At 34.1% G+C, this 17,911-nt stretch overlaps 1 protein-coding gene across 1 annotated transcript in view; it reads right to left on the minus strand.

Moving 5' to 3' along the window:
- Positions 1-17,911, minus strand: part of LOC129216795 (macrophage mannose receptor 1-like) — a 58,777-nt gene that overhangs the window by 3,829 nt on the left and 37,037 nt on the right. The window contains exons 9-10 of the mRNA XM_054851011.1: positions 16,333-16,446; positions 14,150-14,317 (exon numbers count right to left, since the gene is read on the minus strand). Of these exons, the coding sequence (XP_054706986.1) occupies positions 14,150-14,317; positions 16,333-16,446 (282 nt within the window). The remainder of the gene's footprint in view (positions 1-14,149; positions 14,318-16,332; positions 16,447-17,911) is intronic.

The raw sequence follows: 17,911 nt of genomic DNA on the forward strand, positions 1-17,911 counted from the left end.
AGGATTTCTTGCAAAGAACTTGATATTGCTGTTTTTGCTTCTTTTTTACATAGAAAGAAAGTATTGTATTCCCGAAAAAAAAATTCCCTCAAATTTCAGACTAATTTTCCATTTTATCCACCTCCGAATGAATGTTGTGAGCTTTTTTCAACCCTACCGTACGTGCATATATGCCTAAGAACGAATGGACGCCCGAAATATTCAAATTGACCATCCCTGAGTGAATTACCACGAGTTTTCTCGTGACGACTGTATGTGCGTATGAATGTATGTATATATGCACGTATGTATGTACGTATCTCGCATAACTCAAAAACGGTATGTCGTAAGAAGTTGAAATTTGGTATGTAGATTCTTAGTGTGGTCTAGTTGTTAGGACTCGACCGATGCATCGGCCTGGCCGATGCATCGGCGACGATGCACAATGTGGCATAGTGGGCAAAAATCCACCGAACTCGCCGGTTTTGAGTTAGGATCTTCTATTATGGCTCAAAATGCGGCAAAATTCTTCAACTATTTCGTAGTGGTGCTACAATTTTGAATTTCTTAACCCCATAAGCCCCGCAGAGCTCAGAATGGACCCAACTCGCGATTTTGAAAACTAAAAAGTATGACCATATTTTTTCCCTGATATGTGGCTCAATGCTTAGTATAAATCGAGGAATCGGATGATAAAACACAACTTTTGATCGCTGCCGGGTGTTTAGAAATGCTTTTTTCCACCGTATAAGTCATTAAAAACATTATTTTTCAGGTTTTTCCGTTGAAAAAATGGGTTTTAACGGTCTTCACACATGTCCCGCGCAAGAACAAATATATATTTTAATTCCAATCTACAAGTTTTCAATCATTTTCCAAAGTTTAAAAGGCAAAAACCTCCCTAAAACACCGAAAAATTGCTCAAAGTCCGAATTTCAGCTCGAGATTCTGCCATTGTCCTCGGAAATGCATCTGTGCAATAGCTGCAAACAGCTTATTTCATATGTATACATCAATATGTATACATTTTGAGAATAAATCGTCTGCGTTCGAATAAAAACCTTTACATTTAAAATTTCCGAATGCTTTTGATGTTTTTAAGAAAATTTAATATATCTAAGTAACAGTTGAACAAATGTGTAGACGCAAAATTAGTATGTTTGTCTGTTTCCTCGGAATAATCGTAATATTTGAATTGTAACGGTATGTTCACTCTTTTACGTAAGTGTTTTTGTTGGAATTCTAACTTAAAATGTAAAAACACATGTTAAAATTTTAATGTGTTTTAAACTAAACAATTAATGCTCAGATGAACCCTTTTAGCCCAGTTTTGTTCCTAACAACATCATTTATAGGTTATAATACAGCTAAATTTAAGGTAGGGATGAAAGAATTAATGAAACTATATGATTTTACTTCACTGTATTTAATTTAAAAAACACATATTTAGAAATATATGTCCATTAGCTTTCACTTTCTGTATGAAAAACAGTGACATGTTATTTTAACTTTGTTATAAAGTTTTATTGAATTTATATTAAAATTTATATTGTTTTGTTGGTCTTACATGCAGAAACTAATTTTTAAAAAAATGTAATTTACATAATTTGTTTAAATAATTATTTATGTAACAGAAGACAAAGTTTTCTATTTTGTATACTTATGTAAAAGAGTGAACATACCTGTTACAATTCGAATATTACGATTAATCCAAGGAAACAGACAAACATACTAATATTGAGTCTACACATTTGCTCAACTGTTACTTTAATACATTAAATTTTTTTAAAACATCAAAAGCATTCGGAAATTTTAAATGTAAAGGTCTTTATTCGAACGCAGACGATTTATTCTCAAAATGTATACACATAAATGTATACATACACTGTCAAAAATGAAACGCTCAATTTTGACGATTCGGCAATCCTCGAGCACTATTTCGTTATTTTCTACGATCCTTTTGTCACCGAATCACGTGATATTTGACGAAACCAGAAATCTCAAATTTTTCACGAAATAATTTCGTCCCGATTTCATCACATTGCAGTGCATTCTGGGAGTTTTCGTTTCAGCCTTGTACTTGCTCGTTAAAATATTTTACGGCAGTTATTCTAAAGGATTCATAAAGAAGGTTAGTATTTATTAAAATTTGTATGTGCAATGCGCCTTCTTTTATGTATTGTTACATTTTTGTTTAGTGTTGTGTTTATTGTTGGATTTAAAACACATTAAAATTGAAAACGACCTGTTCGATTTGGTTTGGAATTCTGTATAAACTAACTTTGAGTCACCTCCACGTTAGGCTTAACTAGCGTTATTTTTTATTTGCAAATGAAAATGTGTGTTTGTTGACATTTGTTTCCGAAAACGTACTTCCTTTATTTCCCTCCGTTAGACAATTGACAAAGATGACCAAAGCATTTTTACGAATTTAAACTTACATAAAAAATTCCACCGTCGTTACAGCAACGCAGATAATAAATACAGCGCCTTGATAAATAGCATAGAACTTTGAAGCTTTTAATTTCAACGTTGAATATGTTTCATGGTTATGTGTTTTCATTCTTCTTCATGAATTTTGCTAATATAATTCTGGTGAACAAAGTGTTTTTGTTTAATATTTCAAAATTTTTTTACTCTGCATTTTTATTTTCTTAAACAAATATTCCGCCCCCCCCACCCCCTCTCTAAGTATTGGTATTTTTTTCGGAACAAATCTGATATACCCCCCTCTTGGCGACTTTTTCCTGTTGGCGCCAAAAAAGCGTCGCCAAGAAAACTATGTATGACGTCATACGTCATACATCGTTCTTAGCGATGCTTTTTTAGCGCCAACAGGAAAAATTCAAATTATGTCATTAATTATTTAATGAAATTAATGCATTAATTTTTTTCCGTTGTTTCTCCGGGATACAGCCGAGGTCTCATTACGAAAGTACTATGAGACCTCGGGCTCGCCAGGACCTCGCTGCCGCTCGGTCCGTTATCCCTCCGACTTTTAATATACATCACAGTCGGATATAAGTCACAGATCTCCTCCGTTCAGTATACAATAAAGTCACAGATTTTATGTGAAATTAACACCATTTTTGTGCTACAAAAATGCCAACCAGACCAAAATACAAATTACCAGAAACACACTAAAAACACAATAATTCAAAATATGTTCACTTACCTTTTTTACTTTTCTTTTACTTCCTCACGTGAGGCAGTGCACATATGTTCCGCTCTTAGGGAAATTATCCCATTTTTTATTATCATTACTTTACAAAAATATTTAAATTATGTTTGTTTTGACAAAAAAAATTCCAAAAAAAAAACAACCTTATTTTACTTGTATTTTGTACTCCACCCAATTAATTTCGCGAATTATTTCCAAAAACTTTACAAACATATCCTCATTTTTGTATTCACAATTTTTTTTGTATAAATAATAAGCTAAATAAAATTTAAAATCCCCTAATCTATTATATGTTGGTAGAGTACTTTTAACGTGTCTCCATGTGGATTCAATTGTGTTAGTGTGACATTTAGTTTCTGGATCTACAAAATTAAGTTTATGGTTGACTGTTAAATGCTCATACCCCTCCTCCCCCAATGTATCATATGCCCTCCAACAATCGGAGTGCACCGTCGTGCCTGGTAGTATCCACTGCTTAATTGCCAAAAATAGAGTTTCCCTACCCCTATCCCCAACAGCAACCAAAAAAGTTTTCCCCGAACCCCGTTCAACCCCCCCAAAAACCCATTGTCCCTCAACTGCATGTCCCCGATTATATTTTCTTTTCCCAAATTTAGATTCATCAACTTCAATAACTTTCCCAACCCCCCCCCCCCCCCTATTTGTTCGGATTTTAATTCAATGTAATTTAATATTTCTTCATTAATATAATTTCGCCAATCGGCTAAAGTTTGTGATGAAAAAAAATATTGACTTTCAATATCAGCAGTTTTGGTCCCAATTAAAATCTCATATGTTATCAAAAAAATCTCCTCTATTTTCAACTTGCTAGAACTAAACCATGACCCACTCCTGATCGTTGCTTCTTTTCCACAAACAACACCCCCAATAACCTTTCTACAAAAAAAAATTAACCCATCTGAACATTTTTTAGTTTTTTTAATTTTCATAACAGAATTACATCTAGAACATAACATTTCATTCTTAAGTAAACCAATTTCCCTTAAAAATTCTAAAAAAACCTCTTTATTTTCAATTAGTTTAAATATAAAAAATCTATTTAGGACTCCGGTACGTCCAAACGTTGGACGACCTGACGAAAAAGAAAAAGAAGATTCATTCAAAAATTTCAATTGATACATTTGGACAACATCACAAACCGAACTCATAATTAAAATAGAAAATTCAACTAAATTAACATTAAAAAACAACAAGAAAAAGAATACTCTAAAATAAAATATGAATTGAAACTTTATTTTAGAGTATTCAACTTAAAATCTCCCTAAGAGCGGAACATATGAGCACCTACCTCCTACCACACAGACACGTGCAAAAAGACAGACTTCGAGAAACTACTTTCCAGTGTTCAAGTTGCAAAACCAGGGTTGCCAAGTTATCGCCTTATTGGCGATTTTCGTATCGAGCGAAAAATTAAAATCTCGCCAAGAGGGGGGCATATCAGAGGAGAGCCTTTTTTTCTTCTTCTACTCTACATGTAATATTTTATTCAAGATAATATTGATTTATACAGTAGCTCTCTCACAAAAGTGTACGTAACACTTATCATTTTCAATGAAATATTGCTGTACCCATTAGGTAAGATTAATATTTTGAAATGGGTAAACAATAGATCCTCTATAGTTAATTCTTAACAAAACTACATGAAATATTTTAATAGCAAAATGAAATATGATTTTGAAGAAATTAATTATCAGAAAGTATTAAGAACTTTATCTCACAAAAGTGTTCATAAAAATATTTTTTAATAATTGCTTAGCAACCTTTTAAACAAGCCTACAAAAATCGAGGAAAAAAAGCGCTTAATGCAATTAAAAATAAATGCAAACTGGCTATCAGCTTATGGTTCGGAAATGATACCCCCCCCCCCTTTTTTTTTGTTAGGCTCGTTGACCGGATTTATTAAAGTCGCACCCCATGTTGTTTATGTAATGTCATCCTCTTCTGCAGCTGTCTCTTGTTTATGTTCTATCAATACTTCACTATTTGTTGAGTCTGTTTCTTTCTTTTTTTCTTTTGAATGGTTTTACTTGCAAAATAAAACATGAAGTAAAGTAAGTATTAATTTGAAACAAAGCATTTTAAGTTACAAAGAAAATATTAATTTCTATAAAGAACTATATCTTTGTGCTTTGCAGCTAAATATTTTCAATATTTTTTCAATTTTTCCCAAATTTAAAATAAGTTATTGAAGGTAACCTTGACTTTTTAAAAAAAAGGTAAGTTAGCAGCATGTTTGAAAATAATAACAATTATAAAGTGTTCTTTGTTGTTTATTTTCACATTTAGTACGCTAAATTCTATGTTAATTTGTGTTACCTGATTTGTGATAATTATGAATTTTTCCATTATACATAGTTTCTACAGCAGAAATAAATACAGCATTAATTTTATTGCCATATTTGCTGCCTCAAGGAATTAACAGCAAAATAAAGGGTCTACTACTAGTAAGTCCAAATTTAAGTTAGAGTAATGCTTTTTGCTGCAGACAAAGTAAAATGTCTATGTAAAATTTCAATTGAAAAATTGAAAGGCAAATAAAAAGTATATGATAAAAACTAGTACTTTTCTCGATACGCTAGTCACTATTTTCTTTACATACCTTTGAATCTCTTACGTGCAATTCTGTCTTAGCGTTGGCCATGGTTGCATTAATGCTTATGGAGCTATTTTAGTAAATCAGTAAAGTTCTAATCAATTATGTTATATAAATGTACCTAATTTCCCTTAAAGTTCCAGACAGGTAAATATGAAGTATGTACCAAAGTACTTCAAAGTATAAAGTATGTACTGCATGCAATAATACACTTCCTGTATTAAACATAAATTTTGCCAAACAAGCATTCTACATAGAAGCAAAATTAATAAGACAAATAATCGATTGAAAAAAGAAAAAGGTAAGCTTTTTTTCAAGATTATCTAATTTCATTTTCTGTATCTAATTTTCGAACAAAGATATAAAAACTTAAAGCTGTACATTTTATTGCACTATTTCTTTAAAATGTATGGTATTAGTTTTAAAAAAACCTTTTTTTTTTCTGGAATTTTTTATGCGATGCAATGAAGAAGTAAATCCCCAGCAATTTTCTCTTGAGCAAATATTGATGTAACTCTGCATAAAAGTAACCTATGTCTTATTCTTCCAGAACCCAATGTCTGCTGAGGAAGTAGCACTTCTATATTCCCAGTAGGACTGGACGATGTAGGAATTTTTACATCGTGATGCATCGCCAAACTTACATCGCGAGTAGTTGAAGCAGTTTGAATTATTCTTCCCGCTATAGGTGGCAAACCCCCGATTAGGGGAGTTTTCCTTGCAAAAATCGAAGCTTTTGTCAGAATTTTCCCAAATTTGGCACGAAAACTACCCTATGGGAATTCACAAGCACTAAAGGACAAATGTACCAAACTTGGAATAGATCCGATAAAAACCCACGCGGGGGATTCCCCATGCATAGCGGGACTAAAATGGGGGAACTCTCGAGCATCAAAGGAATTCTGTGCCAAATTGTTAAAAGATCTTATAAAAACTGGTTTTTGAAAAAAAAAAAAAAAAGACCCCAATAGCTGGACGAAAACTCCCCAATGAGAATTCCTGAGCATCAAAGAAGTTCTGTGCCAAATTCAGAAAAGATCCCACAAAAACTTGCTTTTTATAAGGAGAACCCCAATGGGGGTTGCCCCCCCCCCCCCAGAGGAAGGAAAACTACCCGGCTTTAATTCTCGAGCATCAAACGACCTCTGTGCCAAATTTAGAAGAAATCCGACAGAAATTGGTTTTTATAAGAATAACCCCAATGAGGGGTTGCCCCTCCCCCTCCCATAGAAGAACGAAAATTATCCTGCTTGAATTCCCGAGCATTAAAAGACCTCTGCGTAAAAATTGGAAAAGATTCGAAAAAAACGTGGTTTTTATAAGAAGCACACCCAAGGGGTTCCCTCCCCCCCCCCCACAATAGAGGGACGATAACTACTTTTTGAATTCCCGAGCATCAAACGAGCTGTGCCAAATTTAGAAGAAATCCGACAGAACTTTGTAAGGAAAAATCCCATGGGCGTTGCCCCCCCCCCCCCCCCATAGATGGACTAAAACCATTGTGTGTGCATTCCCGAGCATCAAAGGACCTCTGTGCCAAATTTTGAAAAATCAGACAAAAACTTGGCTTTTATAAGGAGATCCCCTATGAGGGTTGTCCCCCCCCCCATAGCGGGAAGAAAACTGCGCAATGAGTATTCCTGAGCATCAAGAATGAACCTCTGTGCCAAATATGGAAAAGATCCGGCAAAAAATAGATTTTTTGCAGGAAAATCCCCCTTATGGGGTTTTAGTTAGATACCATGGGGAGTTTATGGGACCGGACTAACATGCGGGTTTCCGTTCTTTTTTTTTTTTTTTTTTTTGCTTGGATAAAAAAAAAAGCTTGGATGTAAGCAAACTTGTGGAGCACACCGATCTTTCGGTTTAGAGGTTTTTATTCTAAACCGGTGTAATGATGTAGGGTGTACTGTACATCGGTATTTTACGATGCATCGATGCATCCTAAAGCCCTAATTCCCAGATATCATTTCACACTGTTCTTTAACTTGAATTTGCAATAATTATTTTTACATTTTAAAGAAATTGTCTGCTTGTATTTTTACATTAATAAAAAATTTTTTAACATCTTTTATGTGTCTCTTTTTTCAACAAATACTTGCATTTTGCTTTAGGCGGAGGGGGGGGGGGGGTAGTGCAGGCCAGTCATTTCGATTTTTTTCCCAATTGTGGAAAAAGGTGTACACTCTTCAAAATTTTTATAGAGAACCAACTAAAACCACGGCCTTTCGTACGTAAAGAATAAAAGTTCAAAAATCATTGGGGGGGGATGTCAACCCCCATAAATGACTCCCCCCCCGTAAATGACGGGCCTGTGAGTGTGACTATGCGCATCAAATTGTGAAACTGGTGGTAAGATTCTGAAGTAAAGATTTGACTAAATCTTGTAAGATACAGTCGAACCTCCTTAAAACGAACTTTAATGGATCATTAAAATCGATTACTCTTAACAGAATTCGTCTTATCCGAAAAATAAAAAACAATGGGACAGAAAATACAAAAAAGTCCGTTTTAGAAGTAATTCTTTTTAAGCGTGTTCGAATTAACGAGGTTCGTCAGTATCGTCAAAAAAAAAAAAAAAAAAAGAAAGAAAACTAACCAGCTCAAAAAAGAAAAAATAAAAAGAAATAAATAAACTCAAAAAACTACGAAATTAACATGCTCAAATATGACGAAATTTATTTGACGAAACTAATACTCTCAAAACTACGAAAATGATTGTCGATTTGACGAAACTAGAATGAAGAAATATTTCGTTACATTTGACGAAATTCGCATCTTCAAACCAGAGACGAAAGCAGTTTCCTCAATTTGACGAAATGTTCGCTCGGAGCAGCCCCTGGAAGCGATTTCGTCAGAAACGAAGAAAATTTCGTCGAATATGAAAGTCCATTTCTGAGAGTGTATGAAATAAGCTGTTTGCCGCTATTGCACAGATGTATTTCCGTGGACAATGGTAGAATCTCGAGCTGAAATTCGGACTTAGAGCAATTTTTCGGTGTTTTAGGGAGGTTTTTGCCTTTTTGAACTTTGGAAAATGATTGAAATTGGTAGATTGGAATTAAAATATATATTTGTTCTTGCGCGAGAGATGTGTGAAGACCGTTAAAACCGATTTTTTCAACGGAAAAACCTGAAAAATAATGTTTTTAATGACTTATATGGTGGAAAAAAGCATTTCTGAACACCCGGCAGCGATCCAAAGTTGTGTTCTATCATCCGATTCCTCGATTTATACTAAGCATTAAGCCACATATCAGGGAAAAAATATGGTCATACTTTTTAATTTTCAAAATCGCGACTTGGGTTCATTCTGAGCTCTGCGGGGCTAAGGGGGTTAAGAAATTCAAAATTGTAGCACTACTACGAAATAGTCGGAGAATTTTGCCGCATTTTGAGCCATAATAGAAGATCCTAGCTCAAAACCCGCGAGTTCGGTGGATTTTTGCCCATTATGCCACACTGTGCGATGGTTCAACAATTTAGCCATCGGCATCGGCATCGACGGCCGATGCTAACTTGCGGGAAACGTCGGTCCATCGGCCTTAAAAAACATCGAAAAGCCGATGGAATTGGCCGATGTTTTTGAAAAAAAAAAGGACCTTTGCTGTTTTACTTTTTAATACAAAGTAAATGGAGTTGTTGTTTTCATGTAAAATTATTTACTTAAATTTCAGTATGAATTTCTATTTTTAGTCATCCCTAGAAGAGTTTTTAATACTACATTCAGGTACCAAACAAGTTAATTATTGCGTTCTTTCTTTCAGTAGGATGTACGTATGTATCTGTCATAAGTCATAACTCAAAAATGATAATCTCTAGAAGGTTAAAGTTTCATATGTGGGGTCTGTGGACGTTCCAGCTGTGCACTTCCCTTTTTGTTTTCGATCGGGTGTTCTGAAAAGCCTGTTTACTCATTTTTTGTGGCTATTAATTACTTATTTCAATGCAAAACTAATATAGCGTCTCAGAATGCGGATCATTTGGTGATATATTGCCGAATTGGAGACTATGGAAACAAATATGAGATGGCGAAACCGATTTTTGTGTCATTTTATTAGATTCCCGTTGAACCGACGGTAATTTTTAATTTTTCGATATTTGTAATATGAATCACAGTAATGCAGTCTTTTTTGTATCGCTTCGGCGGAGTTACAAGTTTGGGGCCCGTCAAAATACATTTTGGGGATCACAGAAGTTGTAAAACATTTATCATTCGCAATTTTGTAACTCCTTCGGTGGCCCTATGGTCAGGGCTGCGGAGTCGGAAGGAAAATGACTCCGACTCCTGGATTTTGAAATGCCTGACTCCGACTCTAACTCCGACTCCGGATTTTTTTTATTTTTTTGAATTGTATTTTTTCAATTCCCTCTCTCCCTTCAGGGGGGGGGAACCTCTAAACAGAGATTGAAATATTAATTCCTTTTTACGAAAATTTCGCATTTTGTTTTTTATTGTAAACACAAGACGCATACAGCGTTGTAAATTTAATTTAAAAATCAAATTTTCCAATAGTTACGAGTTATAAAATGAGATGACTTAAAAATCCCATGTAAAAAATTTGAAAAGGATTATCTGTAATTGTAATCTGTAATTTGTCCCCCTTTAATGTTTAACAAATATATATTGATCAAATCGTGTGCTTTCCGTTTTTGAAAGCTGTAACTTGAGAAGAAAAAAAGCTTTTTTTCTAAATCCAAGTTCTTGAGGGGGGGGGGGGGGTTTGCCCCGGGTGAAACCCAGCTGGTAGATGACACCCAAAGATAATTTCAGAGTTTTTAAAAAATATAAATATTTTAATTCTGAAAATTTTCTTGAATATATTTTAAATTATATTTCATCAATAAAATTTCAACGAAAATAGGGCACTGCTACAGAAAGTTCGGTAAGCACTCAAACTAGCTGATTGCCATAATAGCACTTATTTTCTCATTAGTATCTTTTTATACATGTGATCGAACCAATTGGTAGTCAGTTTTTAAAAAATGCAAAGAGAGTCGGTGAAAAGGAAAGAAAAAAAAAAGCTCAGAGTCGGAGTCGGCATGTTTTCTAACGACTCCGACTCCACAGCCCTGCCTATGGTTATGGGGCCTCTCGCGCAATTGCAGCATTTTCTATATTTTAAATCCGCCATTCCACGTCAAAACAAACTCGGGTGCAAGTTTTGAAAGGGTTTTCTGCTCAATGTTTATGATTATTTTGAACTCTATTTTTACGACTATTTTTTGAATTTCCGAGAACACTTGCGTGCCCCTCCTCCCACTCCCTCAATTTCTGAAATTAAACTCTAGTTGTACTTCTGAGTTGTTTAAAACTAACACCATTCATAAAATTGGAGATGTTTTTTTTCAAACTTTATCTATTGTTTAGAAAGAATTTAGGGCATTAATGTAAGAAATTGATTTAAGACGTTTTGAATCGTGACATAATTCGGAAATCAAAGGGACTTTTGAATTTTTTTTTTTTTTTTCGGAAGTGCTGAAGTAGATTTAGAAACTCTTCCGAGGCGTTGCTGGTAGCTGTTCTGTACTAAAAAAATGAGGGTAGGTTGGGGCCAAAGTGTGATTTACTCCAAAATCAGAGGGTGACCCCCCCCCCTAACCCTACCTCGTCGTTTCAAGCATTTCTTAAATATTTAGCGATTATTTATTTTGGTCAAGAAATGTCATTTTGCGTATTTCTCATACTTGTTTCACCTATATTTCGTAAATTGCCATCTTTTTTGCATCATTAATAGCGATTGATTTTTTCTGTTGTAAGTAACTATTTTTATGTATTTATATAAAATCAATAAATAAGTTATTTTCGTTTTTTACAGAAAAGTTTCAAGGATTTTCTATTATGCAATTTTTCAAATTTCAGAAAACTATTGTTAAATTGAAAAATTTAATTTGAATTTGTTTGTAAAGCTTTATAAAAGATTAAACAATCAAATTGTTCAATACTATGTGTGCAAACATCAGATCAAGTAGTATATGTAATCAGTTATTAACTTGGTGTAAATATTGAGTGTGTTTATTGTACCTGCGTTTTAAGAACCTTGCTCTTTCATGGCTATTTTTTTTTTTTTCAGCAAAATGCATGTCACTGTTATAGCTTTTATGAAAAATGCAAACTTTTCTATTCATAAATTTTAAATAAGTATAAAAATATTTCTATTATGATTTAATATTGTAATTTATCTGTTACCTTTTTTATTTAGTTTTATGACTAAAAAATGTCTACGTGCAATCTTTCCACTTTAATTGCGTAATTTGTTGACGGTTTCATAGTTCTATTCTTAATTTTTTTTTTTGAATGATTAAACAACGTAATTTAATTTTTTTAACTATGTTTAGTGTACCTAAATCCATACATTATTACAACATTACTGAAATCTTAGTTATATGCTCAATTTAAAAAAAAAACAAAAAACAAATCAATTGGTTATTAAACAGTCTCTTTGTTTTTCTTCCTTCTTTTTTTGGCTATTGTTCTTTCTCTTTCATCATACAGCAGTCAAAACAGGAGAAGCATAACTACACCCTATACAGATTGTACGTAGTACGATGCAAAAGTTCGGGGACAAGCTGTATAAAATCTTACCCAGAATAGTTCACATTACCGAAGCACATCCACCTTCAAAAGGTCGCCTTGAGGGACTATGTACTTCTGCCAGTGTTCATATAACTTTTGGAAACACTCCTGGAAGCCATTTTTCGCTACCTTCTATGATGCAGCTTCATCTTCTCCTGACGGAAAAAAGTGGCGTCTATGCAAATGTTTTTTTGCTGGGAACAGGTAAAAGTCACGCGGAGCTAAGTCCGACGAAACGTTATGTTATTTGTTTGTCATATCAGAGTATTGACCAATCGAACCGTGCATCCTCAACATGAAAGTCGCCTTCTTCCCCACGATGAAGTTAAAGCAGCAGCGCAAGAGGCCTTACAGGAATTTGCGAAAAATGTCTTCCAGGAGTGCTTCTAAAAGCTATACGAACGTTGGCAGAAGTGCATAATCGTTCAAGATGACTATTTTGTAGATAGATATATGCTTCGGTAATGTGAACTATTCAGGGTAAGGTTTTATACAACTTGACCTCGAACTTTTAGATCATACAACGTACGTATGAGTTTTCAATTTACTATTTCATAACGTTTTTGAGTGACGCAAGTTTACGCGCATGAAGACATCACAAGAGAATTTGCGATAATTAACTGAGGAGGCGTTCAAAATGGATATTTGGTTATCTATATGTTTTTAGGTACATATGTATGTACAGATGTGCCGAAAAACTTGTGAAGTATAAATTTGGTGATAATAAAATAGAAATTTAGGTCGAAATCTGATTTTTTTTTTTGTGATTACAATTCTTTATTCGTAGAAAGGAAGTAAAGTGAAATGAATCAATGATCCTTTAAATCCCTGACTATCTTATCAATTTATTTCTGTTTGATTTTTTTTTGTCATCGGCCAACGGCATCGGCCATCGGCCATCGGCAATCAGCCATTTGGTATAAAACAATCGGCCAACAATCGGCATCGGCCCATCGGCCAAAAAATGCCATCGGTCGAGCCATACTAGTTGTGCACTTTCCCTTTTGATTGTATTCGGATGTTCCAAAAGGGATCTTTTACACATTTTTTAGGGGAAAATCAGCGTTAATATCAATGCGAACTCAAGAGATGTTATAATTTGGCGAACATTTGGCTAATATCGCCAAGCTTTTGGTCGCCAAGTTTTGTTGGCAACTTGGCGAAAAAAAGATATTTTTTGAATTTGGTTTCACTTTGGTGCGATTGGCAATATTTAGAGAGTTCTCCATTGAATCACGTTAAAATTGTCGATAATTGGAAAATTAATGTGTATGTGTGTATAAGTGTGTGTATGTGTTTGTGTGTATATGTGTGCGCGTGTGAGTGTGTGTGTGTAGTTGTGTATGTATGCGCGTGTGTGTAGAACATGGACGCAATCTGGAGGCGGCTTTCGCTAGAGATGCAGCATTCGTGAAGAGCCCGTCGACGGTGATGGTGTGGAGGGTGGCGGTGGGAAAAATCAAAGGAATGTCAAAAACAGTCAAGTGAGAACAATAAGCAATCGTGATTGCTCAAAAAAAAAAAAAAAAAAACCTTAATTACTCCCATAACTAGTCATTCACCTTACATGTATGATTTTCATAAAACAGAGGCAACAATAGCATACTAGTTTTTATATATCTATAAATTTATTCAATTGTTCAATTTAGCATTGTTATTATTTGAAAATCGAATAACTTGACCCGACGATAGTAAAATTGATTTTCTAATAAAGTAAAATCGTTAGACGTCCAATATCACAAAGATGGCAGTTACAGCTATACATTTTATTTGAATGGAAATTAATGCATCAACTTACTTTTTCTAACGGCACAAATATAACCCCTTGGCTCTTCGCACAAATGGTTGTGAAATTTCATACTTGTCGTATATGCTACAGAACAATGCTCCATATCACTGTTAGGTTCGCCTTCATCCCAGTTCGTGAAATCGACAGGACTGCGATCCGACCACGAAAACTTATTTCCTGTTCAAAAGAATATTAATAACTAGTTTAGAACTATTATAACTTGTTACATGAAGAATATGCCATCATTTAGTTCAGCACTTAAGTCGAGAAACTTTCGAAATTATTTAAGTGTCAAAAATTTGGTGACATTTGAATATGATAGTTTTATGACGACACTATAAGTTTTGATTGACAAAAACTGAGAGTTTTTACAGCTTGTAAATTTTAGGGTAGCACTTTATTTGGGTTACAAAAAATGAGGTTTTCACGATTTCGTAATAAAAAACTGAGGCTTTTCCAGTTAGGTAATTTTATGAAAATTCATAATTTTAGTTCGCAAAAACTATGGCTTTCACGGTTGGGTAATTTTATGAAAATTCTTAGATTTAATTCGCAATAAACTGTGGCTTTCACGGTTGGGTAATTTTATGAAAATTCTTAATTTTAGTTAGCAAAAACTGACTTTCACGGTTGAGCAACTTTATGAAAATTCTTAATTTTAGTTGGGAAAAACTGGATTTTATGGTTGGCATCATTACTACAACTTCTGTCCGTGCTTGTAGGCCGTGGTGCATCTCGAATGTGTCTGTCTGATTCTTCGTCTCAGGTTTCGTGGTCAGTACTTAATCGGTAAGGTGTTGTACTCATAACTGATCAGTCGTGGGTTCGATGCCGGCAGGTCGAATATTCTCCGTGTGCGCTAATGGTGACTGGTCCACGTTAAATGTGTCGTAGTCACCAAGTTCTCCAATTACAATTTCAAATCAATAACTCTGGGTGTTCTGGATTATTGAATCAAGCAGGCTGAACTGTCTTCATGGCTTCATCCAGCTGATAAAACCAGCGTTGTTGTAAGAAAGGGGGATTTTGGAATGCGCAGTACTTCGTAAGACCTCTTCAGAGCATTAATGAATTCGATGTCTGTGCCATATGTATCCATAGCATTTAAGAACAAAGACAAACAAGATTATTTGAAATCAGCTCATGATTTTTTTTCAAGAATTTGTTTTAGGTAAATTTTATTAACTAATTTCTTTTCAAAGTTAAATTTAGGTAAAAAAAAATTAAATTTTTACAATTAACAATTAACGATGGATGCAATAAAAAGAAATTAATTTTTCTTCAATCAAAACCATAGAAGTATGGTACAGCAGAGTGATAGCATGAGACATCACGAAACGGCATGCACTTCAACAATGTGTAAATAAATTGCTAACTTCACAACGCATTGTTTAGCAAATAGGGAAGTTCTCAATTTTTCAATTTTATTTTATATGATAGAGTAATATGTATGAACATCATAGGTGAAAAAAATTTTGCGATACGATAAGTAGTTTTTTTAAATTAATTTTTAAAGTTCAAGCGATTGTGACGTCAAATGACACAGAAAGTGACGTCATGCGCTCTTCCGCCTCGCTTAGTTGACAAGGATAAAGAAGTGCAGTTGGCATCGTTTAAGACGGACTTTCTAGAACGTTAAACCTCTCATCCTCTGGAAAATATTCAAATACCATCATTGATGTTACTTGAGGAAGATTATTAGATTGTGATTTAACGAATCCGGCCGCCGTAGTGTGTTCAAAAGGATTATTGAATTTCTAAAAAATAAAAATATCAGCGCGCTCAAAATGTCCCTAGCGAAAACAAGGGATCTTCGGCGGAAGGCTTTCTATTAGTGCCCTGTGACATAAGCTCGTGACGTTTCAGAAGAGCGCACTTTTGCGCGTGGATTTTTAAAAATTCACTAAAAATCCATCACGGTGTTTTAAAATTCGGCGATGGTGAATTTTTTAGTTTTGAGGGTCAATTAACAATATCCAATAGTCAAAATAGGAACATTTAATAGGTTGCAACTTCCCTATTACCGATATTATCGGAAAGTTTCAAAGTTTGCTCTGAGATCGACATGTTATACTTTGCATATCAATTTAAAGGGAAAATTTTGAAATACATAACTTTAGAATATAACTACAGGAAGAAGATTTATGACTAAAAATTAGAAATTTGACGTATGCCAGAAATATTTATCTTACCGTCTGCGGCATCACGATGAAGACCAATCATAAGGCTTTCGAATTTTATGTATCTAACGAATTGTTTCAAGACATCAAGCTCTTCTTTCGAATGAATGCTCACCAAATTTCCACCTGTTAATTTAAAAAAAGAAAAAAGCACCAATTAATCAATGCCTTTGATATTCACATGGAACTTTTATTAACATACAGTGGTGTTCCCAAAGGATATACTCCATATACGCCGTATACTCTCAAATTTTTTTTTAGACATATAGCGTATACCCTCAAGCTTAAAAAATGTTCATATTTTGACATACAGGTAGTTATCAAAATAATGGAAACACCTGTGAATAAAAGTGACATTTTTTGAATGTGCTTCGTACGTAATCTTTACTAATTATAAAGCTGAAAGTCTCTCTGTCTGGAGGATGCCTGGATCTCTGTGACGCGCAAAGCGCCTAGACCGTTCGACCGATTTTCATGAAATTTGGCACAAAGTTAGTCTGTAGTATGGGGGTGTGCACCTCGAAATGATTTTTCGAAAAATCGATCTTATTCTTTTTCTGTTCCAATTTCAAGAACATTTTCCCGAGCAAAATTATCATAAGATGGACGAGTAAATTACCAAATCATAACGTGGAACCGCAACATCGGCAAGTCAATTGGCGAGAAATTCACCATACATCTTTTGTAAATATACAAGCGAAAAAAAAGACTTTTTAATTTTCTAATACGGGCAAAGCTGTGCGGGTACCGCCAGTAAAGAATAAAACTAGATATCTGTGTTTTTATAAATAGCAATGTTCTGGTAGTATATGGTGGATTAACTGAAGTTCTGGACGTCTTGGATTTTTTTCAAGCGCGTGAAATATCGGACCTCTGAAATTTTAAAAGATGCCGAATTGTTGGAGCACGTCTAGCTGAAGCAAGTGAAACTGAAACATCTCAACTTTTTGGTGTTTCTAGAGGTACAGTATCTAAAGTCATGACAGCATACACGCAGCACGGTAAGACAAGCTCGGCAAAGCAAAATAGTGGACGGAAAGAGAAGCTTAGTAAAAGAAACCGACGGTACTGAAGAGGATTGTAATGTTTAAAAAGCAAACATTATCAGCAAAAATGACCAGAGAACTCAATCACCATCTGTATTCACCAGTGTGAGTGATTAGAGTCAGAAGGCACCTTTATCAACAGACCATTTATGGCAGAGCAGCGATTCCCAACACACTTGTTTCATTATTTTGATAACTACAGTATATTCCCGATTATCTGTGCTAATCACCGAGCGGCATAGCACAGATAATCGAAAAACACGGATAATCCGAAAAAATCATTTAAGGAATATGCAGGCTAACTATTTAAGGGGAAATTAGAAAAAACTAAAGAATATATATATATATATATATATATATATATATATATATATATATATATATATATATATATATATATATATATATATATATATATATATATATATATATATATATATATAATATATATATACATATTTTCTTCGAAATTTATTGCTTAAAAAAATCGGTGACACATTTTTGTTTTCTTTGTTTGTTTAAATTGTTGCGTATGTCCGTACGAA

Source organism: Uloborus diversus, chromosome 2, assembly GCF_026930045.1.
Source record: "Uloborus diversus isolate 005 chromosome 2, Udiv.v.3.1, whole genome shotgun sequence".
In the NCBI taxonomy this organism is placed as follows: Eukaryota; Metazoa; Arthropoda; class Arachnida; order Araneae; family Uloboridae; genus Uloborus; species Uloborus diversus.